This window comes from Lagopus leucura, unplaced genomic scaffold, assembly GCF_019238085.1.
Source record: "Lagopus leucura isolate 7727_CA_CO unplaced genomic scaffold, USGS_WTPT01 Super-Scaffold_1, whole genome shotgun sequence".
NCBI classification, from domain to species: domain Eukaryota; kingdom Metazoa; phylum Chordata; class Aves; order Galliformes; family Phasianidae; genus Lagopus; species Lagopus leucura.
This window is the reverse complement of record NW_024962250.1, coordinates 8,960,502-8,985,958: the sequence shown is the minus strand read 5'-3', so window position 1 is coordinate 8,985,958 and position 25,457 is coordinate 8,960,502. Positions and strand designations below refer to the sequence as shown.

The following is a 25,457-nucleotide window of genomic DNA, read 5'->3' as shown; positions in this document are numbered from 1 at the left end:
CAGTTTCTCTGTAGTATGTGAAAATTTTCAAACAAAAGCACATATTCAGAATATGAGGGAATATTAGGAAATATTTCAGAAGGAAAAATGATCTCCTGAAGATGCACTCAAAACCCACAAATTACTGCCGTTCTTTTAAGCAGTTGGATTTCAAATGTAGAATGATTTTCTTTGAACAGTTTTCATCTACAGTCTTTCCTCCTAATGCAAAGATGTAAAAGTTGTGTATTTGTTTCTGGTGTCCATGTGGCAAAGGCAATAGCTTGACATCTGGAAATCTAAATGTTGCCTACTGAGCTTAGCAGGACCTTCTGTCTGAAGGAGGGAAATTCTTTAGGCATCGTTTTTTCCCCATCAATTTTTAGTGTAAGGAATAATTAAGAAGTGTGTGTATGGGTAGCTTTTCTTTCAAATGAAGCTTTCCAAGCTGCAAATTAAGAAGTAATCAGTAGAAGAAAACAAGAAGTCAGAGTGAACCTGTTGTTATTATTTTTTTTTCCCAATAGTGTGCCACCTGCAGAGAGCAAATCAATTTTTATTGACAGGATCCTCTTGCCATTTCCCTTCTGCAGGTTTCTCTAGCAGCAGTGGCAGAAAAGTGAAGGAGAGGGAAATGAATTAGCCTTAATAAAAGCATCCATATACACTGATTATTAGCATGTGCATTGAAGTGTGGACAAAAAATAAAAGGAGAAGAAGAAAATGGATATTAAAAAAATTAAAAGCTACTATTTTTTTTAACATTTATGTTTTGTGGAATCTACAGTACTTCTCAAAATTCATAACCACATGGTTAATCTATTCTTGTCTGTCATCCTTGAAATGATCACTTTGTTATATTTTCTTAAAATGCCAAGCTAATCTTATTCCAAACATATGCTCTTCAGTACATTTTTTCCAGCATTAAAATTTCACTGACACATGATAATAAAAGATAGTAAAAGGTGCTTCAGAAAGGCTCAATTCAGAAAGGCTCTGCAATTTCCCAGAGTGAGCTGATCAACTCTGGTGAAAAAAAATTTGTTATAATTAAAATATGGTCCAAATAGATTGTCAGAGGAAAAAAAAATCCCTACTTGAAGTTTGTGAATTTACTAGTATCTTACTGTTTTCTTCTGATTAGATACATTTTTCATATGGAAAAAGAGAACTTTTTAGAAAAAAATAATGTATACACTACTAAAATTAGAACAGGTAGAAGGAGGTCTCTACTGTTTCTAAATTACCACTATATAATTTTTGGAAAGTGGTTGCTGTAAGGAGTTTATAAACATGGAATATGATATACATAAAGAGTTCTCAGGTTGGTTGAAGTGGTGCTGCCTTGTTGCCATATCTCATCTTGCTGTTACTGTGCTTGAAACCAACACAGAATCAAATATACTGACTTGAGACTTTTAAGTACCTTTTAAATTTCTCACTGGCAACACATAGCCTGTGGATCATCTGAGTGATCTGAGGGAAATCAGCTGTGTTGTGACTAGATGATCTTATAGGTCGTTTCCAACCTTGTGAATCTGTGATTCTATATGGACCTGTGCTTTATATTTATCATCACACCTGTGCACAGAGGCAAAGCTAGGTAAGGTAACAGACTGCCAAATGTTTAAGGGATTTTGTTTTTAGAAGATAAGCTGGGTTCTGATCTTTATCTGCACATGGTGTAACTGTAACACCTTGCGTATAGAGAAGAGTATATATTAGAATATTGAAAGAAAAGAGAACCAACCTTAAGACTGCTATCTCTGGGTCTGCTTCCTATAAAGAATATCTATAAAGCATGCTTATAAGCAAACTGAAAGCAGCTAGTTCTTTATATGAATTATAACTACTCTTGGTGGTGAAGCACTATGGACATGAGAAACCTGTAATGCTTTTGAACAGATCGTAGCTATTAGGAGAGATTTTTAAGAATGTTTATCTAGGTTTCAAATTTTAAAATGAAATTTTATGTGTACTTTTATGACTGCATACATTACAATTTGTATTAAAATCATATTTATGCAGTTTGGGTTTCATAAATTCTTCTGATGTGTTTTATTTCCCAATGGAAAGTGTAATATTCATGGATTGTTTCCCTTGCAAGCGTAACACACACTTTGGGCAATGTGTGCAAATACAGTGCCAATTTTATAATTGGATAGAACTGGATTTAATTTATTACAATACACATGAGTAGATTCACTGTCTCACTGAAAAATCAGAAGGGAGATGCTGAATTTTGTTTCTTGTTGTTGGTTGTGTTATTTTTGTGTTTTTTATTTTAATGTTGCTGTTTGAATCTGAATGATATTTTTGCCTTTACAAAGATAAAAAATATAATGCAAACAGCAAAATTGAAGCACAAATGAAGCATAGGAGTAATCTAAAATTATATATCAATTCATAGAAATCAGGTATAAAAATCAGAAATACAGATCCTTGAAATCTGCACACTGAAATAAAGGTAGATCTTATGAATTATGTGATATTTCATGATGACTCTTTATTGAAGTGATATAAGGAGAAGAGTATTCAGAATTCATCTGAACAGTAGTGGCTGGACTCCACTGCTGTTATGCAGAAAAATATTTTTATGTGATGGATAGACTCTGTGTATGTCTCATTTTCATGACAAAGGAAGACTGCTGTGTTTAAAAAAAAAAAAAAAAAGGGGGGGGAAAAACACCAGCACTGTCTCTTAATAACAATGTATAATATTACTTTGAAAAGGAGATCTCTTTTGTTTTTGTTTTTGTTTTTTTTTTTTCACTGAGGAAGTTTTAATCCACGGTTTTATTGTTTCTTAAAGTTGCAGGTATTTTCTCTATAGGGACAGATGTTAATATAAAACTTAGCTTCAAAAAGATAATTCACAAGTAGAAAAAAATTATTCTAAAGTTAGAAAAAATACATTCTGATGTATTTCTGATAGCTTGATGCTGAAACTAGACTTGATTAAAGATTCTTGTATCATTATTATCGATTCGTGCCTAGTAGCTTCAAAAATATTTTAAGCGCGTTTTATATATCAAATATCTTCACCAGGAATTGAAAATAAATGCAACATTGTATTTGCAATCCTCTATTATCAGGATGAACCACTCTAATTTGTAGCATTTTGCTTTGTTTCTTAACTGAAAAAGCAGGATATCTTGGGCATGACCTCTCGTGGCAATCTAATTACCATCCTATGAAGGTGGTTAGATATGTAGTAAAATCTCAATTTAGAAATGCTGATTGAATTGTGTTCCTTAGAGTGATATGTATTCATTAGCTTTGATACATAAGCCACAGTCCTCATGAAATCTGTAGTTCCCAACTTTCCACAGGAAAATATCATGAAGTGGCCGTGCTTCTTCAGTGGTTTTAATCTCTACATGTTTTATACCATGAGAAAATAACCATGATAAAATGGGAATTTGGTTTCTGTGAAGACAGAAATGAAAGCATGAGATAAGTGTGATACCAGTTGCTGTGTTTTTACATCTCTGAACTGTGTGTTAAGGCAAACTGATGCTTTGTTAGAAAAAGACTTTCTCTGTGAAACTGAAGAACAGTGTTATGATACTAGCCCATTTTTAATTGCAGTATATATGACAGGAGTATTGTGTGAGAGCTATAAAGTAATTATCTGGAATTGCAGCTGCTTACCAGTTCTCCAGCAATTCCAGCAGTTCTATACAACATAAGTAAGTTTGAAGAATATTCTTTAATTGATGTACATATTGTATGGAAGTTTGAAATTGAGTACTTGTTTTGGTCACATAATTAACAAACTAATTAACCCCGTATTACAATGACAATCGTTGTCTGAAAGCAATTAAAGATACTTCTTACAGAGCAGTCAGTATTAGCCCTGTGGATATGTGAGTATAGGGGTTTTTGTTAGAATAAAGAACACCTTCCTTTACCTGTTAAGTGGTATAGGAATAACTGAAAAAGGGAGATATTTAAAGAATATTGAAACTAGGCCATGAATAATAGATGCACTTAAATAAAGACTGTACACACTGTGTGTTCTCTATCCTCAAAAGATAGCCGTCACCTCAGAGGATATGAAAACACTGTTGTCTTGTAGCTTTCTAATTCTGCATCTGTGTTTCTTTCTCTTCCAATTTCTTGCATCCTTCACAAAAGGTTGATGCAAAAGATAGCATTATAGAACAGTAGAAAGAATGTAATCTAAGAGCTGTGGAGAGTTATCTTCATATGCTCTTTTCCTCCAGGTTAAGACTAGAGCGTGTTGTGTGTGGATTTTACCAATTGTGTAATATCTTGGGGACTGCCAGTTTGTTCAAATGAATGCAATGCTTGCAATACTGTATATATGTCAGAAGGGATTGAGTATCAAGACTTAAGAGTTGTCTTCGGGCTCCATAACACCATGAACTGCAGTCATATATTTGTCCTGTTTATCAGCATGTTAGCCTATAATAGAAAGAGACAATGTATTTTAGGAAATCTTGAACTAATTTTGTTCAGCTTCTTCCTTTCTGCGACATTAATCTGGGAAGGATCCCCTTCCCAGATTAAAGAATAAAGAATACAGAGGATTAGACTCTGGAAGGTCAGAAGGAATGATAACAATAGATGCAGAGAATTTTGAGGAAAACTGTTCTGAACAGTCAGCTGGTAAGTTACCTACAGAATATGTAAGCATCACAGTGGTTCAATCACATGAGAGTAACAGTAGCTGTAAATTACAGGATATTAGCATTTCTTTTATCCTTTCATACAAATTGCAGTTGAATTTTCTTTGCAGAAGTATATAGCTGTGGAAGAAAAATTAAGCAATAGGGAAAGAATTATGAAGTAAGAGGAAGCTGGTGAATTGGAAAGATTCAAGGAGACTGGTATTGCAGAAGCTACAGGCTTGTACTAACGTTGATCATATTGCTTCCAGGCTGTAGAGCCAAAAATGGATGAAAAGTAGAAGGGAAAAGAGAAAAGACACGTGAAGTTTGATCTCATAGATACATGAACTTATCTAAGGTAGGAAAGAAGTTCTGAAGATTAAATTGATGAGTGGAGGGAAGAAGCTGTTGCTGCAAGGTCAGGTTCCTACCTGCTAGTATTTTACAGTAATCCATATTTACACCTTTAGATCTTTCAAACTTAGCTGCTTTGTCAACCAAAGACCATTATTTCATTCCTCTGCAATTTGCTGTATACATTCACAGAAGGTTTGATCCCAGCATATCACTTGCTGTTGCAGCCTGTCAAAAGTTTAAAGAGAAGAAAGCCTGATGGATGCCATAAAGGATGTCTAAGAGATATTTGTTGTTTTGTTCATTTTCTTTCGTAACATTCCACTCAGTATATTGTAAAGCTTCTTGAAGAAAATTCAATCTAATGTAATGCCTCAGAAAACAGAATGAAATTAAGAAATCATTTAGGGAAGACTGCTGGATTCAAGGTAGTGGTGATAATTTCATTTAAATATTCCAGAATAAAAGGAGATATTTTTGCAGAATAAAAGGAGCATTGCATCTAAGAAGAAAATTGTGCAGAACAGATTTTAAATACTGGAGGATACAATTCCAGCATACTGGGTGTAATCAGTTTATAGCATTATCTACCTGATTGTCACAATTCCAGGACTTTAAAAGAAGGCATATGATACAGCAGTTTACTGAGAAGGACTGAGACAATATACAGAACATTTTCTTCTTAGATGCAGCACATTATAATCTTTGTTCCTCAGGTTCAATGTTGTGCAAAATTGATGTAATTAGCTACAGAAATCTTACAGGATATGATTGTAGTTTGTGGCAGAAGAAAATAGAGTACAAAACTTACTTATGATGAAGTCAGAATTTTAGTTTTGCATACTTGGCCATGTATTATTTGTTTCGTAACTAGATATGTATCAAACAGTCTTTAGATTTCTGTGTCCCTGAATTAGATTAAACCACCATTTAAACTGGTGTACATTGCACATCTGAGGATCAGCCCTTCTCAGGCTACTTGATTTTCACTTCCGTTGTGCAAGGTTTCACAAGGAAGATGACTATGGGATGATTAGGGTTACAGAACTATATGTTGCTTTTTTTTTTTTTTTTTTGAAGTTGCTTTGAGAGTTTTTTTATACAATTATTTAGAGTTTGAGGAGAGTTAAGGGCATGAAGGACATCTGTCATGGCTCATAATTAAATTCAGAAGTTAGGATGGAATTTTCATATCCTTTCACGGTTGCCAAACTTTCTTCTGCTGTTGTTTACATCTCATCCTTATGGCCCCATCTCGGCATTCACCTTCAAAGAACAGTCTCTCTATCCTTTCTAGGGATGTTCTTACAACCCTACAGTGTGAAAACACTAGCATTCAGTAAATGCGTAATGTGTATCCCTTTGTATTTTCATCCTGTGAGACCTCAAATATCAAACTTGTATAATAATGAAATTGTTATACAAGTATAATTATAAAATTATTATTATGTAAGTAAATAAAATTGTATAATATAATAGTGCTTTTTAAAATCCCTTGTGTTTCTTTTTGGTCTTGTTCTTTTTTTCCCTCTCTTTTAGCTGCATCTGAAGTTGTAAGAATGCTTGTGTGAGAGGCACTTCTGCATGATTTGTATTTCTTGCATGTGTAAATGAAATGTCAAGCCTATTAGGGATATAATTTAATCCTTGCGCTTTGAAAAGAATAACAAAAAGATTATTGACCATCTGAGACAACAAACTTCTTTTTGTTAGTGAGCACAATTCAAGAAAGTGAAACATGCATTCAGTAGGCCATTGCTGAAACTGAGCTACTCAGCACTACAGAGTCTCTGATGATACTTAGCGCACTTTTCTTTCCTTCTCTTATTTCGGTGTTTTTCTTTCACAAAAAGCTCCTTCTTGTCCTATTGTAGATTCTTCAACAAGTCTACTCCTGCATTTCTTGGATATAAGGGTTAAATCTGGATTGATCAAGAGCAGTCTAAAAGGCTAGAAACTGCTCTCTCTAGTTGTGGCAGAGAAGATGAAGACTGAAAACTGTAAACAGATTTCACATCAGAATTGGTTTCACCTAAAAAAGGATTGACATATAAGGGAGATGTCATAAGGAAAAAAAGTTTCTGTGTAAATGTATTTAAGCAAAGAAAAAAAAAAATTTAACTGCAATTGCAGCTCTTCTGGAAAAATACCAGGAAGAGAAATAACACTGGAGGCTGTTTTACTTCCCAAAACAGAGTCCACCAGATATCATTCTGTTCTATGGGAAGCCATCATTTTTCAGAAACGTGGGAGACAAGCCTGGTTTTTATTAATTAGCAAGTGATATGAATTAACTACCAGTGTAGCTCATCAGGTAAAAAGTTTTGAAAAGGAAGCATTTTACAGGATTTCCTTTTTTGGAAATTCCACCTGCAGCCCTGTGGAATGGTTTGTTGAAACAAGATAGAGCTGATTGTAACTCCCCTGTCTCTTATACCAGACCTATTCCCTATTTTATTTCTTTTTCTTTCTATGCAGAGTTCCTGCTAAACCATTTTTATGGTATTAAAATTCAAATTCAAATTTAGGTATTAGTTGACTTAATCATGAATAGGTGCTTTTTTCAAATATCTACTTCTTCTGTTCTTGCTGTGGCCAAACTGATTTGCACTGGTTCTCTCACAGGAAAGCTTCTGCAGTAAGAATTTGCTAACTCAAGAGAAATGATGTGTCTTTCGGAAGAAAGAGCTGGACTTGGGAATAAGAATAGGCAAAGAGGACTGTTTTGCTGAATGAAACTAAACAATCTCCATTTGTTTGTCAAGGTAGAACTTCAATTCAGCAAACATATAGGGACTGTATTACATCAAACTAAAAAAATGATCCAACTGGGAGACAAAAGCTAGTCTCTTGCTGCTGGTCTCAGTGGTTTTTTGTTTTGGTTTTTTTTTCATTTTGTTTTTAATATATGACTTTTTTCCCCCCAATTTCAATAAATTTCAGCTCGTTGAACATGCTACAGACTGATACATTCAGAAAACAGGAGTTCAGTTATTTCTGCTCCTTTTCTTTAAAAGAAAAAGAAATAATAATAAAGCCATGCTTTTTAGGTTAAGTTCCAAAATTGTATTAGGTAAAGTATGTTCAGAAAACATTTTACAGTACAGAAATATTTTCTTTAACAAACAATTACCTTCTCTTTAATTCATCTCTATTCCAAACTGTGATTTATTTTTTTTGTGTTCTGTTCTAATGAGCTGTTTATAGTACACTTGTTTATATAGTACTCTTGTTTATATGCTCTTGTTCCATGTAGGTGAATGTGTGTGCATACTGATAGGAATGATGTACAGGATTATCAAGAAAGTGGAAAAAAAAAAAAAAAAAAAAAAAAAAAAAAAACAAAAAAAAAAAACAGCAAGAATTTTAGAGAAGAATCTTCAGATTCCCATGAGGATGTATATCCTTGACTGTTCATTGGCATTTCTTATTTTGGAGAGTTCTGCGTTTGTGAAGTTGGAGTACACAGTATGAATTGTTGCTGGTCCAGAAGTACCAACACGCTAGCTCTTACAAACAACACGTTAAGCTCAGCAGCATGTCTAGATAATTTCTGTAAGAAGTTCAAGTGAAATCTGTCTTCTGTACCACAGACTATTTGGAAATAGGATCAATAGTTGTCTCTTCTACTGTCACTGAATCAACAGTTTCAGGAGCTCCTGTCACTTGTGTGTGACCTCACCCCCGACCTCATGACTCCTGCACTTCTTACTGTGCAGTGACCTGTCTTCAGTAGGAAAGCAAAAGAGCAGATCCATTATGGTTCAGCCCATACTTGATGGGAAAGAGGGTTTGTGTCCCTCAGGGTGGAAAGAGACATGAAGGCAGGTTTCCTATTTCCTGACTGTATTCTCCAACAATTGAGCTATATACTCAATCGTTTTTCACACTGACTCTGAGTCAATACTGTATATAGGCTTTGGGCGCACTTAGGATTAGATTAGACCCATCCGGAGATTTAGTTGTGTGAATATTTAGTTTGTGAATCTCTTAATGACCTTAAGTAAGAAGTCCTGACCTGCTTGCTCAGTTTAATAATTAAAAAAGACGTAAGCTTATATAGGGAAGGAAATAGATAAAATTTGTGCACTCAGGAATATTTTTGAGCTGTAGGTATTAGAGGTACTGATGTATTTAATTAGGTAGATAAGGTTTTCTTATTAGCTCTTTTGAGAACAGTGTCTAAGTTCTGCTTAAATTGAAGTTTAAGTCAATTCCTGAATCTGGACCTCAGTGTGTTCTTTGTCTTCTATACTTGTCTAGAAAGTATTGTGGTGTACTTGTTAAAGTTCTATGTTTACATTAAACTTACACTGAAAGTATTCAAATTAATGTAAAATGGTAAAGTGCTTACCTCTTAATCTGAGTCTCTTTTCCAGGATGTTCCTTGGTAACTGCAACAATTTCCACTGAGATTGTTTTTATGTTATGCATTTCTGTCTTGGGATGATAGAGTATCTAATTTTCCTAGTTACCTATACATAATTTATGAAGTTCAGGGATTATTTAATCATTGTGATTCATAGGAATCATTATTTAATGTATTTTGAATATATGAAATCACAAATGCAATATAAAGAATGCTTTCTATGATATTCCTGAATTTTTCACCTTCTCCTTCTCAAATTTTTTAAGGTAACGATACCCAGGCCTTCTGTGGCATCCACACAGTCTGCTTCAGAGAGCTTTCATTATGGCCACCAGCTAGATAAAAGAGAGCGGGATGCACAGTCTGTGGAACAAACAGTGGAACTTTTATCTCCAAGGGAAACTTTGCCGTGTTTGGTTGTGACAGGAGATACCACAGTTAGTGGCAGCAGACCAGATATGGTACTTCATATCAGCCAAGAAGTGCTTGAAAGGGAAGAACATGTCAAAGAACGTACCAGTGTCCTGAGCAGTGGCCAAAAGGACCTACCTGAAAAACAAAGTGGGAGACAGGAAGAGAAGGAACTTGAAAAGCTTCCTGTAGAGACTGAGGAAGAACTACTTCCAGTGGTTTCTGAGGATGCTGTTGTAATGCTGAGCAAAGAACAGAATTCTTTGCCGGGAAGTTCGAAATCTGTGGATGAAGAACCTCTAACTAATACCGATGCTGCTGAAGAATCAAAGCCAAGGCCTGTCTGCTTGGTGCCAAATCAAGATGAGCTTCTGAAGTCAACAGCACCTGAAACACCAGAATTTTCTCCGTCAAGACGCATCAACCCATATGTTAATAGACAAACAAGCAAAATAGCACCAGTTCAGGAAAATGGTTTTCATTCTAATAAGGAAGAAGTCCATGTCCAGGACTTGCAGCGCCACCAAGTGGCTCTTACTACTTTTTTGCACCAGGAGGACAAGAAGGAGAAAAATGCTCCCAGAAATGGAGAGTTATTTCACTGCATTTCAGCAAATGAGAATTCTCATCGATCTAAGAAGGACTTAGTTAAATCTCCTTTTGTATTCAGGCAGAGCCGAATCCCGGTTTTAGCACAAGAAATAGACTCAACATCAGAATCCTCTTCTCCTGTTTCAGCAAAGGAAAAGCTTCTTTTAAAAAAGGCCCATCAGACAGACTTGGTGAGACTACTTGTGGAAAAGAGGCAGCTCAAATCTTTTCTTGGTGACCTCTCAAGTGCCTCTGATAAGTCACTGGAGGAAAAAATGGCTGCTGCTCCGGTACCATTTTCTGAGGATGATGTATTATCCTCATTTTCTAAACTGACACTGGACTCTCATTTCAGCAAGCAGACAGAAGATAGTTATTTATCTCCAAGCAGCCCTCAGTCCAGAAAAAGCAAGATACCCAGACCAGTCTCCTGGGCCACTACTGATCAAGTCAACGGTTCAAGTTCAACTCATTTCCTTCCTCGGCCACCACCTGGAAGACCACCTACTAGGCCTGGGGTAGAAGCAAGGTAACACAGTGAAAATAGAGATTGGTTTTCAGGTTGAAAATGGATTTGAGCTAGGCTGCAGTTACTATGCAGCGTGTAATCATGTAGAAGTCCCATCCTTATTGTTTTTTAATTGCTGGCCTTCAATTCTCTGAAAAACCTTGCGTTATTGGAAAATGAATGAGGAAAGACTGCTAGTCTGCTTCACCAGTAAGTTTTATACATCAATACGTGTGTAGTCAAAATTTCTAGATCTGTCAGTCTGTAACTAAATCCTTCTTCAAATGCAACCACTTACTCAGAACTGTCAATTATTCACAAACTTACAGAAATCAGTAGGATTTATCATACGCAGCCCCGATTAACACTGAACTGTCCTTATTGTAGAAGCTTTAATTATTCTTGTTTGGAGAGTCCACCCATCAGTATGAACTTAATTAACTATGCTCTGATCATGGCTAAGTAAAAACAACCACTTAATGGATGACAGAGTGAACTGTAGAAATGCTCCTTTGCAGGTTCTCAATATAGACAACCATGATCTAGTTTATTCAGTGCCTAAGTTACCAGGATAAGGAGAATTATGATATAATCAGTAATGTGAAATCCTCGGAAGGAAGTTGTGGTTTGCTTTGTCATCCTTTGTGTATAGGAGTGTACTGATGATGGACAGAAATGGATACATCCCATCAAAATAGATATTGTAAGCATTGCTTTTCTGTGCACTTCAACATCGCTAGGAAATTTCAATTTTCTTGTAGGTGCTTAAACTGTTTATGTAGGTGAATTTATACAACTAATTATTGGGTTGATTAGAACAACATGGAGGCCAAAACCTAGATGTGAACATCTCTGCCTTACAAGAAAGTTCACATTCAGATGTCTGTTCTGCCATGTAAACTCCTCCTTAGTTTCCAATCATACTGTGTGTCTATTTGGATTTTGGTGAGTAGATTGAAACAGAAATATTTTTTCTTCATTTCTTCTTAAGGTTACGCAGATACAGAGTCCTGGGGAGTAGCAGCTCAGACTCAGATCTTATCTCTCGTCTGGCTCAAATTCTACAGAACGGATCTCAAAGACCAAGGAGTTCTACACAGTGTAAGAGCCCAGGATCTCCACACAGTCCAAAAACACCACCCAAAAGTCCTGTCAACCCCCGACGCAGTCCCAGTGCCTCCCCTAGGAGCTCTTCCTTACCCCGTACTGCTAGTTCTTCCCCATCACGGGCAGGAAGAACCCACCATGATCAGAGGAGTTCCTCCCCACATCTTGGGAGGAGTAAATCACCTCCTAGCCATTCAGGCTCCTCATCTTCTAGGAGATCCTGCCAGCAAGAGCACTGCTACAACAAACCAAGCAAGAATGGTCTGAAAGGATCTGGCAGTTCCTTATACCATTCCCCAAACACTAAGACTCCCACAGGAAAGAGCAAATCAGCCACTAAGCTTAGCAGATAGGAACTGGGCCTTGACAGGTATAAATCCGCCTCTTAAGTCTGATGCATGTTGTGTCTGTGTACTGTGTATTTAAAAAATTAATCAAAAAAGTATATTTAAAAAAGAAGTGTTGAATCTGCGCTTTTTAAGAACGTAAGCTTCATAAACTACTCATGAGAAAGCATACTTTGTAAATGAGTGGCCAGACATTGCCTAAGAGCAGGCAGCAAGCAGATCTGGGGGGAAGAGGGGTAGAAGGCAAGAAAAGAATGACTCAGGTAGTCAAAGAGGTGGAATGTGTTTGAAGTAAAAAAATATCTCCAAGGTGAGTGTTTAGAAAGAGTATCTCTATGTTTTCAGTTTACTTAACTAGAAGATTTGGCCTAATTATTTAAGGTTTGTCTCAAGAATTATTTAAGGAATCCAAAACCATTATTCCCAAAACAACGTCACCACTTGGGAGATAAGTGCTGCTCAAGCATAGTCTTTATAGTTTTAAAAAAGCACAGTTTATACGACAATGGTATTTCTACCTTATGATTCTCTTTCATTTTGAGTTTCACACATCCAAGTCACTTAGTGCTCATCTTGTCCCCTATCTACTATAGCACAGATTTACTTTCGTGAAGTATCGTGTTTCTTGCCCCTTCTTTACTCTGGTGACAAAATTTTAAGTATGGATATTAACAGTTTCTAAGATGTTTTTGTAGTGATATTCTGTAGAAATTTGTTTAGTACTAATTATGATCCAATAAGCTAATCCTTGGTTCCATGTTATTACACTTCTTTGGGAATCATAAGGGGTTCTACCTTAGTAGGTAGAATTTGAAAGAGCATCCTCATCTAGGAGATGAGAGAATGAAGTCTGCAGTTCACTGAATGTTGCAGATTTGCAATGGATTGCAATGAATGTTTGAAAAGGAGTGCCTGATTTTTCCCTAACCAAAATGCAAAAAGAATCCTTGTTACTGCTGGCTTTTGTTTTTATTTTGGTAGTTATGGATCACTGAAATCACTGATCTTACAGTATAGAATCGATTATAACCAAGATTATTTGTTTTAATAAAAACATGAAAGGTAAACTCCTTGGGAGGATTCAGGTGACAGAAATACAGCCAATACCTTACAAAATCTGAGTAAGAATCATTACAGCAAAATACATAGAAAACAATCTGAGATACTTTTGTTATTGGGTTTTTGTTACTCTTCCCAAATCATTCTTTGATAGCCAGACTTTGTTATCTGCCAGTGAAGTCCACAGTGTCTAATTCTTCTGATTTTTTTTTTAGTAGTTACTTAATCTCTCGTGCTCTACAGAATCTCAGTAGAGAACACTTAGCACTTTTTGCTACATTCAGAAGAGAGTACTAGCTAAGAATAGTAACGAGCATGAATGCAATCCTAAAAAAGATGCGGCCAGCTCTCCTTGGTTATAACAGTTGTGGAGATACTGGATGTGTAGGAGACTTGTCAGCTGCTGATCTGCTTGCTGTAGTCATATGCCTCTCCAGCCAGCATCTGTGCTTTTTTCTATTTAACCTCTGCCAAATGAATACCTTTGGATTAAAAGGGAATATTTTGTCTCTGAGCTAACACATTCTAATGCTGCATTAAAGCTGCCCTGGAGCTGCACTGAATTTCACTTGCTCTGTCAGACTATGTTGATTTTTCTTACTGTTTATATGTATATTGTTTCTCATACGCAATGTAGCACAGCGTAGAACCTTAATTTCATTCAGGTTTCAATCACTACAGATGAATGCAATAGGTAGGGTATACCTGCTTTTTCTGAAAAAAAAAAAACAAAACTGTACCACTGGAAAGTCTTATTCCTTTGTATTATATTGTATAATAGGTGCTATACCAATAATTGCATGTCCTCATGGTAAATTATATAATATAAATATTTATATATACATATATGTACATGCTTATATAAATTCACTTTCTCATTTTTCACTTGTAATTTATGGACCACACATAACGCAGTTCCCTGTTAGTTCCTGAATTCTCTTGGAATTGCATCTCCTATCTCCTGGAGAAAAAAAAAGTCTGGAATGCACAAAGTCTAACAACCTTTATATCTTGGGACAAGATTGAAGGACTACTGATTTCTCAACCAGCCAACATTTTGTCTTGCAGCTCTCTGTCTTTCTTTAGAATTGTGTGCATTTGCACATGAACAGGAACAGAAACTGAAAGGTATTTTCATTTCTTATCACAAATAGGGCTTGTTGATTATTCATTTTATTTTAAAATGTATGTTCTTCATTGTTGTGAATACTCATGATATAGGTACAGTGGTAGTCAATGAATACTTGATAGATGAATGTGACAACAACAATTCTATCTTTCCTTCCTGCTTTCCTCATGGCATAAAAAAAAAAAAAAAAGAAAAAGAGAGAACATTGGTTCCCATTTGTGATATTTCTACTCTGGGCACTGCTGGAATTATTTGTTAAGGTGGTATAGCAGCCTAAGGTTATTTTCCCTCCACTCTCCCTTATTTTCCATTTTGTTAAGGTCCTTTGAGCTAATTCCTACATTAATAGGGTCAGTTTGAATAAGTGCCAATTTTATGCTTGCTCTCCTGAAATGCTGAAGTTTGAGGTGTTTGTATTTTCTCTCTAGTACAACAGAATCTAGAAACAGAATCTTCTTTATAGATGAGAAAGAATATTAACACCTAAGGATTTTTTGTGCTCTTTCCAAAAATACAGACTTGTTCATTGCTGCAGTTTACTGTATATGACAGGGGAGTTAGACTACTTGATCTTTAAAGGTCCCTTCCAACCCAAACCATTCTATGATTCTATACAAAATAAGCCAATGTTGTAGACATTCACCTGTACGTGAACTAGTTGCCAATGTAACAGTAGTAGACTATGCCAAAATAGGGTAAGAGATGAATCATGATTGATAATCCAGGCTTCTTTCAGTGCAGTACAAGGTAAAAGGCCTCTATATCACTGAATGCTTCTTGCTGCGGATTCCACAGGGACTAGTGAGAAAATGATGAAAATGCAAACAGGAAAGTGGTTATGAGCAATATGACTTGAATTACCTGCTCTTCTAGAAATTTTTATTGCTTGTTGCCTTCTGCCAAAAACATACAGAATTGCATACTATAGACTAATGTAGCAACTCGTTAATGTAGTTAGATAGCAGTCAATTGATCACCTCATCTATATATTTGTTACTGTACTATTTCCAGGGTGTTCATTTAATCATGAGCTCTGTAATCTCCGACACTTGCATATGCAACTGACATAAAACCATCAGTGTATGCGTGTGACCCTTGTGCAGAAGGGGAATGAAGGATCTACATAGAGTATCTGCAACAAATTTTCAGGAATGGGAAGATTTCTCTCCATCGTACACAACAGCTATAGTCATTTTGCTTAAGCATCCAGCAACTTGTATAGCAATTTTTAGCTGAAAAACAATGTAATTCAAGGAGCTGTTGCTTTGTGCTTTTCAAGTATCCATTTCTTTGGAGTGCAGTGCAATGGAGACATGGCATGTTCTGGATGAAAATGCTGCATGTGTATTTCCTTTTCACAGTGTTACCTGTGCTGTTTTTTCCAACACTTTAAAGCATTTTTAGAGAAATTGAGGCAGAAGCCTGTAAAATAAAATAGAACTTGAAAAGATAGAACATGTCACAAAAAATTATGTCCTACAGTTTTACATGATACACTGAATTTGAGTGACAGCCTTGAAAATCAATATTAATATCAACAAAATTTGTTATTAATTGCAAATTCTAATTGCTAAGTAAAACTGTTAAAAATAACAGGAGTTGTCATACAGTATAACGACATTGGCAAGTCATATGATGGTAGGCACCTATCTATTTGAGTAGGATCAGTAAGCATGAACAATTTCAGTGTTCAAAGGCAGGAGCAATATGAGGTTTCAACTGCTAGTATGTGCAGTTATTCAGGAGGCACAGACCTCTGGGGAGTTATAGCCACCAGCTGTAACTTGGAAAATCAGAACGTATTCTTGCCTTGAAGTCTCCATGCTTGAGATCAAGTTTTCTATCATACCTCACAAAACAGTCATGGTGTAGAAGGAAAGGTCTGGTGCTGTATGTTTCAGAGATTTTTCAACTGAAAAAGGCTTGCAAGAGCTCTGCCAGTTAGAATTTATAATTATTATGGCATTGATTATCGCTGGCAAAACACAGAATTTTAATTTTTTAATATATATATAAATATACCTTTGTACATGTGTGAATATACACATTTACCTAAATACTGTATGCTATATAGAAATATATGTTATTTATATACATATATACACATGCTTATGTGTGTATATAGGTAGAAACAGTCTCAGCTGTTGCATCCCGTTTACTTAAACTCATTTACCAGAGTGAGCTGAGGTCTGTGGTGCTTTGACTTGGTCTGATCTCTGCTTTATCTGCCATAATTTTGCCATGCCCTAATGTTGATTCTCTTCAGTTTTACAGGGCCTGATCCTGTAGTTCTCTTTTGGCAAAAGTGCTGTAAGTCTTTCTTATCCCAGTAACATTTATACAATGGTTGATCACAGTGCTCCTAGAAATGTGTTATTTTTCTCTTTGATACGAATGTAGACAATGCCAGTTAAATGGTGGGGACTTTCCTGTAAACAGATTTTTTTCCATAATGAAATAGAGATTTCTGTAGGACAGTAAGGAGCAGAAATTCTGCTAAAAAGATGATTATTTCAATGTTTTGTAAAGGTTTAGTTGCAAACCAGGAATACTTGCCTACAATTTTTGTATGAATGTTAAAAATGAGAGAGAAATTGAATCTTCCAGAAGAAACAAGAGAATAAAAGGGAGCTCAAACTCACTAATGAGCTCAATAACTAATTCATGGAATATTCTGATATAAGTTGTTTTTTGTTTGTTTTTTTTTAATGCAGGAATGATCCTGCAGGGTGGTGAGAGCCATGTTTGTCTGTTCAATGCCAGTGTGCAAGAGGGTTCTCAGGTGTCTAGGTTAATACCATGATCCCATGTAATGCATTCTCCATAGAATATTTTTATTCAACTTCTTTAGCAAACCAAGTAGGCAGTGAACTGTTTTGATTTGGCTGAAATGTCTTGTTCACAATTTGCAGTGACTGGTAACTTTGATAAAAGGAAGCAAGGTTCAGTGTTTTGGCTCCATGCAGTCCGTAGGTGTGGATCATGCTGTTCTTAGCCAATGTGTGCAACCACATAAACACACTCACCTCACACAAGGATACCTCAGCTATCCACTTGAAGCCAGTCTTCCTCTCCCCTCTGTGTAACATCTGTAAAAGAGAAATGTTATGAAATTCAGTCTAGATTCTATAATAACTACCTGGAATTATCTTAAGATATTGCAAAATGCTGAGTTTATTTAATCACAGTAGCAACAAGCCTCATTTGGTGGTCTAAGTAACCAGATTTTTAATATTAACCTCTGAGCGTTTGTTTGTTTTTAAGGAAGAATTGAAGAGGAATAAGAGGAATGTATTATTTTAAAGTCTAAAGTATTGACTTGGCAATTTTTCCAGCCTTTCAGGATTGATTATATAGGGTGATTTTACTCTCTGTTGCTGGTAACACATCCTCTCTTAACAGGAGCAGTGACAACACCTCAAGAACTTTATACTTTTGTGGGATTAATAAGCATTGCTTTTCTAACTTTCTGCAATGGCTGGCAATTATGTGGGCTGTCTACAGGAGTTATGTATTTTTCTTTTGGGAGATTTCTTCAATAAATACAACCATGTGGTTGACACAACAAATTTAGCGCAGAGCAAATTGCGACCTGCAAACCCCAGCAGGGAAGCTGAACCTGGGCTGCAAGGGGTACCCACAGCTTCCAGGGACTGGCTGGTTTTCCTCTACTGCTGCAGTAGAGAAATTGTCTTTCAGAGAACAGGAATTTAGTTGCAGTGCTCTGCAACAAGACCTGTGTACCCTGCTCCTTCCTTACTACAGAAGAGTTCCAGCTCACTGGTTAATTTTGGTGCCAAAATCCTGGGTGAAATTCTGGTTTTGTTTCAAGTACGTCAGGATTCCCACTAATGCAATGCAAAATTTAAACGCACAAAGTTGTACGTACAAATAATAATGAATGTGGATTTGAAGTTTCTGCTCTAAGTGTTGAGCAATGCCTTTTTTTGTAGTGCAGATGTTAGCTTGCGTTTTGCTCCTGTTTCTCCCCAGTCCACATAAACAGCTTGGATCCTTTCTGTTCTTGTGCAAGTGAAACTTTCATTAAAATAGACCCTAGTTTTGTTTAGCTTTTTTTTTTTCCTGTGTAGGGACTGAAGGAATAAATTCACTTATAAATCTTGCATTTTCAGTTACTTTATTTTAAATTGGAAAAATGCATATTTTTAGTAAAGACTGCGACATGACTTGCTTTTGGATCCCTTACTTTCTGTAAGAATTACTGCTGTTAGTCAGCTTAGGCCAAGAGTACTGAGTCCACTGTTTCTTTTGAAAACAATACTGCAGGTGGGCTACTCATACAGGGTCCTGATGGTCCGCAGTTGGCTGTGGTAATTCAGCTAGTATTAATTGGTTACAGATGTTTGTTTCATTTTGCGATCACTTGATCTTTGACCTAACTTTTATGTAAGGGACCTCTAGTAGCAGCAGGCCAGCTTGCTCTCGAAGGTACATAATGTTGACCAGCTTGGTCTGCATGGCTTCAGATTCTTTTAAGCCCTGATCTGGATTGTGGCAGACAAGGTCATAACGGTTTGACACAAGGTGTGGTGAGGGATTTTGGTCCATTTCACAACTTTTCCTTCTCTCTGGTATGACTGGAGATCTGGAACGATTGGCCAGCAGCCTTCTCTGCATCTTCTGCTTTCTTAGTTTGGAATGCAACACTTAAAATTATTCTTGAACTTCTAACTGATTTTCTGTAGAATCAACCCAGAATTGAGTTGCAGTGTGTACTAGAGAGAGAGAGAGAGAGAGAGAGAGAGAGAGAGAGAGAGAACAGGTGTCAATTTTCAAATGCTTTCCTATGAATATCCAAACTGCTAAATCAAGGAAATCACCAGCAATGCCTTCAGACAAGTACTGACTTTTTGAAGCTGCAAACCAATGGCTGCTAATTGAAAATCTCTGGGCAATACCACAAAGAATGAAATTGGTGTATTAGCTAAAAATACAATGTTGTTGCTCCATAAGGAATTAAGTTCTTGATCTGCATCATGATTAAATTAAATGCAAAGTAGTTCTGAGGTTATTTGTTACCATTGGATAAGACACATATTGAGTCCTTCAAAATTACTTATCTCAATAATTGCTGTTCTCTTTCCCCTCCTAGGAAATCTTCTAAGCCATTCTTTTTCTTTTAAGTTTGCTCAGGCAACCAAGAACATAAGAGAGTTGATGCGCTTGTAATGGTCATTTGTACATAAAGGTGTAATTATTTATTTTCTCATTTGTACCATATCAAGGCTTTGTACAATGTTTTAAGTTTTGTTTTCAAATTATTTTGTATTTTATTTTTATAAACTGGTTATAAATAAAATATTCATTCAGCATGCAAAACTTCAATCCTTGATTGTGTTTGTATGGTGATTTTACTGCTTCAAATATACTGTATAAGGTTGATTTTTTTTTTCCAATTTTTTTTGTTGTACGTTAGATGGAGAAAAACTTTGTTTTCTCTTATGAGAAAGCAAAAAGCAAGTGTCAGTTGGTACTACTGCAAAAGAAGTTGATGCTCGTACTGCAAGAGTGAGTCAGTGAGAGTTCTACTGTTTAGTATATTGATGTATTGTGTAATAAGTAACATTAGGAACAACTCGACCCTCCTCCTTAAAGGCGTCCTTCTCTATTTGCTCATGTTCTTTATCCATCCTCTCTGCATTCACCCAAACGACAAATGACTGCCATGGCAAATCAGAACAATTTAGTGATGATATGGTGGATCCCAGCCTTGTTTGTGTAGCAAGCCAGCTAAACATATTAATTTGTAAATGGGCTAAATTATAATTTCTTATTTAGCCACAGGCCACTGTAATAAATTTATTTTGTCCAGCTGTCTGGACATTCATGCCAAGCTTTTACAGCCTCTTGTAAAGTCTCATTCTCTGTGCAATACAATTTAGCCGCAGATAGCAAAAACATTACTGAAGTTGTTATTGAATCTGGGCATTTTGTCCCATATGGAGATGCAGTGTTAACCAGTTGTTCTAGTTCCATCCAAGATCCTTTCATTTCTCTTTTTAGAAAAACTAGATAAAAGTACAATGTCATCACAGTATTTGTGGTCTATGTGCACACTTATCTTAGTCCTTGTGTGCTGTGGAAAATACTGCTTGCTCTTTGCACAGCAGAATAAGGTTGCTAGGGAAGTCTAGAAGAATTGGAGAAAACTTCTGGATCTCTTGCTTGACTTTGCCACTGTTATGCGGTGTATGTGAAGCAAATTAAAGGCCAGCTCTGCCCTTAAGAGCAGCTAAAAATGTACTGTTGTGCTTTTCTGGAGGGTGTTTGTTCTTAGTGTTCCCAGTAAAGCCACCATTTGATTACAGAAAAGACACAGAAAGAAACAGAAAGTCAGCTTTATTAACTGGAATTTGAAAATAAAAGTGTACATGCTCTTACTGGAGGTGAGATATCTCAGTATCTTAAGTTGCTTAGAATATTACATAAATAGTGATCATAACCAAAATGAGAGAGTGGTCTACACTCAGCTCCGTCATACCTACGCTGTACAATTGAGAGACTGAAGAAGATCCAAGGCTGGAACAGGAACACCACTGGAGATCAGTGCTGAGATCTGCTCATCTGATTTCTGAAGCACTTTTTTCTTTTTTTAACCATCTTCACAACCACAGCAGACATGGTCCACTAGCTCTTGAAATCTTGCTGCACTTCTTTGCACCTGGACCATAACTTTCTCTCTTGGAAACATAAACGTGAGACAGCTGTGTAGCACACACAAGCTAGCTTTCCCTAAGAAGGCTGGAGTAAATGAAATTAAAGAATCAATAATTGAAGAAAGAATTGAAATACAGAAAGAACTGGCTACTGCACTCTGGACAAGCTCAAATAGCTGCCCAAAAAGACCAGGTAAACTTCTGATTCACTTACATTTTTCTAACCCAGCCTGGGATATCACAGATTGAGAGGCTGCTTTTTGTATGCGAACAAAACACAAATGAAGGCTTGGCAGATCCCATCTGTACTGAGGAGGAGAAATATAAATGCTTCTAAGAGGGTTAACTCTATCCTGCTTTTGGTGTCAGCATTTTATGAGTAAGGTAGTGGTAGTTGTCACTCACACCATCTCCTTTTATAAGGGAATCCAGGAGCCAAGAACCTCCTCCAGGGCATAGACCTTGTGTTAATTCCCTGTGGTGGCTGCAATTGAACTGCACCTGGCTAAGCTTCAGGATTTGTCATCCTCTTCTACCGTTTCCTTCTTAAATAGTTCTTTTGGGCTTCTTAAATAATTTTGTTTCCATTCTTTGCTCAGCAATGCCTCAGAAGAAACCTGTTAAAATCCAGCTGTCCTGAGCTCCATCAGACTCCTGCACAGGCCTAAGATGAAATCCCTTGCTTTGAGGTAATTATTCTAATAGTGTGTAACTGGTGATGCACTCCTTGCATTATTTGCAGCTACTGTTAGCTCCCATATTTATCACATTTCAATGAAAATGGCCTACTTTCCCCCCCCTAAAGATGGAAGAAATTAGTCCTGTATTTTTGTGTAGTATAGTGCACTGTCCAAGTTGACATAAAAATATACATACCTTGCCTGATGTTTACTTGTTCTTATGCTGCTAAAAGGGGTAGTTGGGTTGCCACTTTGTGTGCAACAAAAACATATGTGCAGAATCACTGGAAAACCAGTGACCATTACCATAGGCCAATTTATCTTTAGAATTTTATACTAGTGATAAATGCTTATGAGGAGGACTTGAATGATTTTTTAGGTGATAGGATAACAGTGCAGGTGAGAGGGTTGCTGTATTTCCTTCAGTGAGTACGCTGAAAATATAAATGGAGTGCTTTTTACAAGGCACTAATATACAAGCTCTAAACACCAGTCTTCCACATATCTTAATGATAGCATCAATAGTAATATTTTCCTCCTGTTCAGAGTTCTTCTTCCTCGGATGTACAAGCATGGCAGATTTTACTAATCTCTCTGATAGGTAAAAATAAAAACTTCTTTTCATGAGCTATGCAAGAACATTTTTCTATTCAGAATCAGACTCTGCCTCCTGTAATTTATTTAACAGCAAGTCTAAATGTAAAACAATGCAGAAAGATTTTTTTGTTCTTTGTATTTCAAGTGATACCAATTCCAGAAAGCTTGCAAAATCTGCTTACAAGCCATAATAAGAAATGTCATTCCATGTCAAAGCCAGGCATCACTCGTCAGTTACTGTTTTTGCTTTATGTCTCTATCTTAATAATATCACAAGAAATAGCCTGCTCTGCTAGTGAAGTAAAACAAAATGCCTCTGAGAAGATGCATTTGGCAAGCTGGGAATGAGCAGCAGCCAAATGGAGCAATGCTGTACGAATTTGGAGAAGCACATCCATCATCAACAGCTCAATCCTAAAAACCATTCCTCAGGGAAGCAGGTGTATCCAACCCTTCCTGCCATATCTTCCTTGCACAGCTGAGACTTAGAAAAACAAAACCTCAAACCAACAGCAAACAAGCGAACAGTTATAAGTATTACAAAAAGCAACTACTTAAAAACACCAGCTCATTTTGCCATTTGTTTAATTAAAAAAAAAAAACCAACAAAAACTAAGCAACTCATGTAAGACAGCTCCTGGTAGTCAGTAACCATAACGTTACTTTTTCACCCAAATCTCATGCCTTTTATTTTCCAAAAGGTCACATTAAACAAAGGGTAATACAGACAAGAGTTATAGCCAAAATAAATCTGTTTGTTTTTGAGAGAGTAAGAGGATAAAGAGAACAGCAGAAAAACATTAGCCAACTGAAACTGAGTTAACAGAACTGGTATTTAGTGTTTAATGCCACCTCCTATAGAGAAACATTTCCCACTGGGAAAAAATGCGGGGGGCAAGTCCACTTTGCTCCTTCAAGTCACAGGCTGGAGCAGAACAAACAACAGCACCTAACACCACAGTCACTGTACATATATTCAAGTTTTACATGTCTGCAAAGCAGAAGTAGTAGCAGCCGTTTGGATGTTCTTTCTTAATGGTTCTCAGGGGGGGCCTGGGAAATTCTGAAGGACCTGGTTCCTGGGATGTAGAGCTGGAACTGCAGCTGCTGCTCCTGCTGCTGCTCCCAGCCATCTGCACCCGGCCTCTGTCCTCAGCAGGGGAAACCTGGGGAGAACCCGGGCTCAGGTACCCGGCTGTGGTCTGAGTAGAGGTGGTGGTGTATGTAGTTGGGCCGGTGTTGTTTTTCATGTAGACGTTTTTGATAGCAACAAGCGTATGCGCCATGATGCTCAGGCTGTTACTCAGATCCTGCATGCCTTGCTGCAGCAGCTGAAGATTGTGGTTGACACTGTCAAAGCCAGACTGAATCACCTGCATATGGGTCTGCTGAATCTGCACTAGGTCCGCTTCAGTTATTCCGATTTGGTCTGCCTGGGATCTGCCTTTTGATTTGGCTTTTACCTTCCCTGAGGAAGCACCACCCGATGTCCCCAGATAAGGTAGCTGCTCCTGGCTAGGTGGGACTACTGCCATGTCCTCAGGGCTTTCCTCCGGCCCTACCACTTTCACCACTATCTCTTCTTTTAGGTTTATCTTCTCAAGACCGGGTTGATGAGATGGGCCGGGATCATCGTTAAATCCTAGAGATGAGGGGAGAGGAAAAGCAGAGCAAAGTCAGTGAGGAACTTCACAGTCAAGTCAGGTGTGCTTTTACCCTTCAGCACACCCACCACCCTTGAACCAAGACCCTACCGCAGCAACTTGCACTGTGCTGATGCTTTTAGAACACACATCACCTCTATACGAGGGGAAGAAAACCCTAAAGATCCATTTACTGAATAGCCGTGAATTGTAATTCCCTTACTGTCCCCACCGCGGGGGCTAAGATGCAGGTTCCAAAAGACAAATCTTGTTCTGTGCTGTGTGTGTGCACGGTGACGCCGATCGCGGGGAATCCCTGTGTACTGCAGCTGCTGTTTCAGCGCGTTAACGCCCCCTCTCTCTGGGACACAAAACCATACGTAGTCACAGCACTTCGGGCAGCCTAGGATTGCACGCTGGCATTCTATTTCTGCAATTTCAAGAACGGGATCTACAAACGTGGACAGAAGGGGCTTAGCGCCGCCGGGACGGGAGGTCCGCTCCCACGTGCCGTTGCGCCGTAGTGTCACGGGCCGCTGGCTGCACGCAGCACTGCGCGTCAAGGCGCGAAGGCGGCGCCCCGCACTCACCCATCTCCCCCACGGCAGCGCCGGGCAGCTCCAGTGTGTCGATGCCGCCCACGATGGGCACGGCCTCGGCGTGCAGCAGGGAGCCGTAGGCGCGGGGGTGCAGGTGGTGGTGGTGGTGGTGGTGGTGGTGGTGGTGGTGGCGGCGGGCGGGCGCGGCGCCGGGCGGCAGCTCCTCGGGGGCCAGCAAGAGGCCGAGGGCTGCAGCGGGGCCCGGCGGCCCGCCGCCCTGAGACAGGCGGCACAGCTTGCTGCGGTCGCGGCGCTTCAGGTCCCGCCAGCGCTTCTTCAGGTCCTCCACGTCGCGCGGACAGGCGGCCACTGGGTTCACCTTGTGCCGGATCAGCTCCCACACCTTTCGCTTCTGGCCCGGGGAGGCGCGGCCCGGCCCCGCCGCGAACAGCAGCCGCTCGTGCTTCAGCACCTGCTCGATCAGCACCTCCGTCTCCGCCTCGTTGAAATTGGCCTTGCGCCGCTTGGGCGAGTCCTCGGCCATCCTCCGCCGCCGGGGGCCGGGGGGGCCCGCGGGGGGCGCCGCTGCCCCTTCCCCCGGCCCGGCCCGCGGGCGCCGCCGCCGCTAGGCCGGGCCCCGCGCCCCGCCGGGGAAGGGAACACCGCGCATGAGAGGAAAGGACGCGCGCGGCCGGCGCAGGCGCCCCGTGCCCCGCGTGTTGACATGGGGAGGGGGCCCGGCCCCGGCCCCGGCCCGCGCCCGCTCCGCCCCCGCCCGCCTCCCCCCCGCCGGGATTCCCCGCCGCCAGCCCGCCCCGCCCGGCCCTGCC

The 25,457-nt window shown here is 38.5% G+C and overlaps 2 protein-coding genes across 3 annotated transcripts in view; one reads left to right on the top strand and one right to left on the bottom strand.

Moving 5' to 3' along the window:
- TTBK2 (tau tubulin kinase 2) overlaps positions 1-14,163 on the top strand; it is a 76,966-nt gene extending 62,803 nt beyond the window's left edge. For both annotated transcript variants that reach the window (XM_042864331.1, XM_042864321.1), the window contains 2 exons: positions 9,606-10,870; positions 11,841-14,163. In XM_042864331.1, the coding sequence (XP_042720265.1) occupies positions 9,606-10,870; positions 11,841-12,309 (1,734 nt within the window). In that variant the 3' untranslated portion in view covers positions 12,310-14,163. The remainder of the gene's footprint in view (positions 1-9,605; positions 10,871-11,840) is intronic.
- Positions 14,164-23,013: 8,850 nt separating this feature from the next.
- On the bottom strand, positions 23,014-24,778 carry LOC122176523. The gene is made up of 2 exons (XM_042865120.1): positions 24,679-24,778; positions 23,014-24,087 (listed from the first exon to the last, which is right to left on the bottom strand). Exons 1-2 carry the CDS (start codon positions 24,680-24,682, stop codon positions 23,429-23,431), a joined length of 663 nt encoding a protein of 220 aa, XP_042721054.1. The 5' UTR covers positions 24,683-24,778; the 3' UTR covers positions 23,014-23,428.
- Between the last annotated feature and the right edge of the window lie 679 nt (positions 24,779-25,457).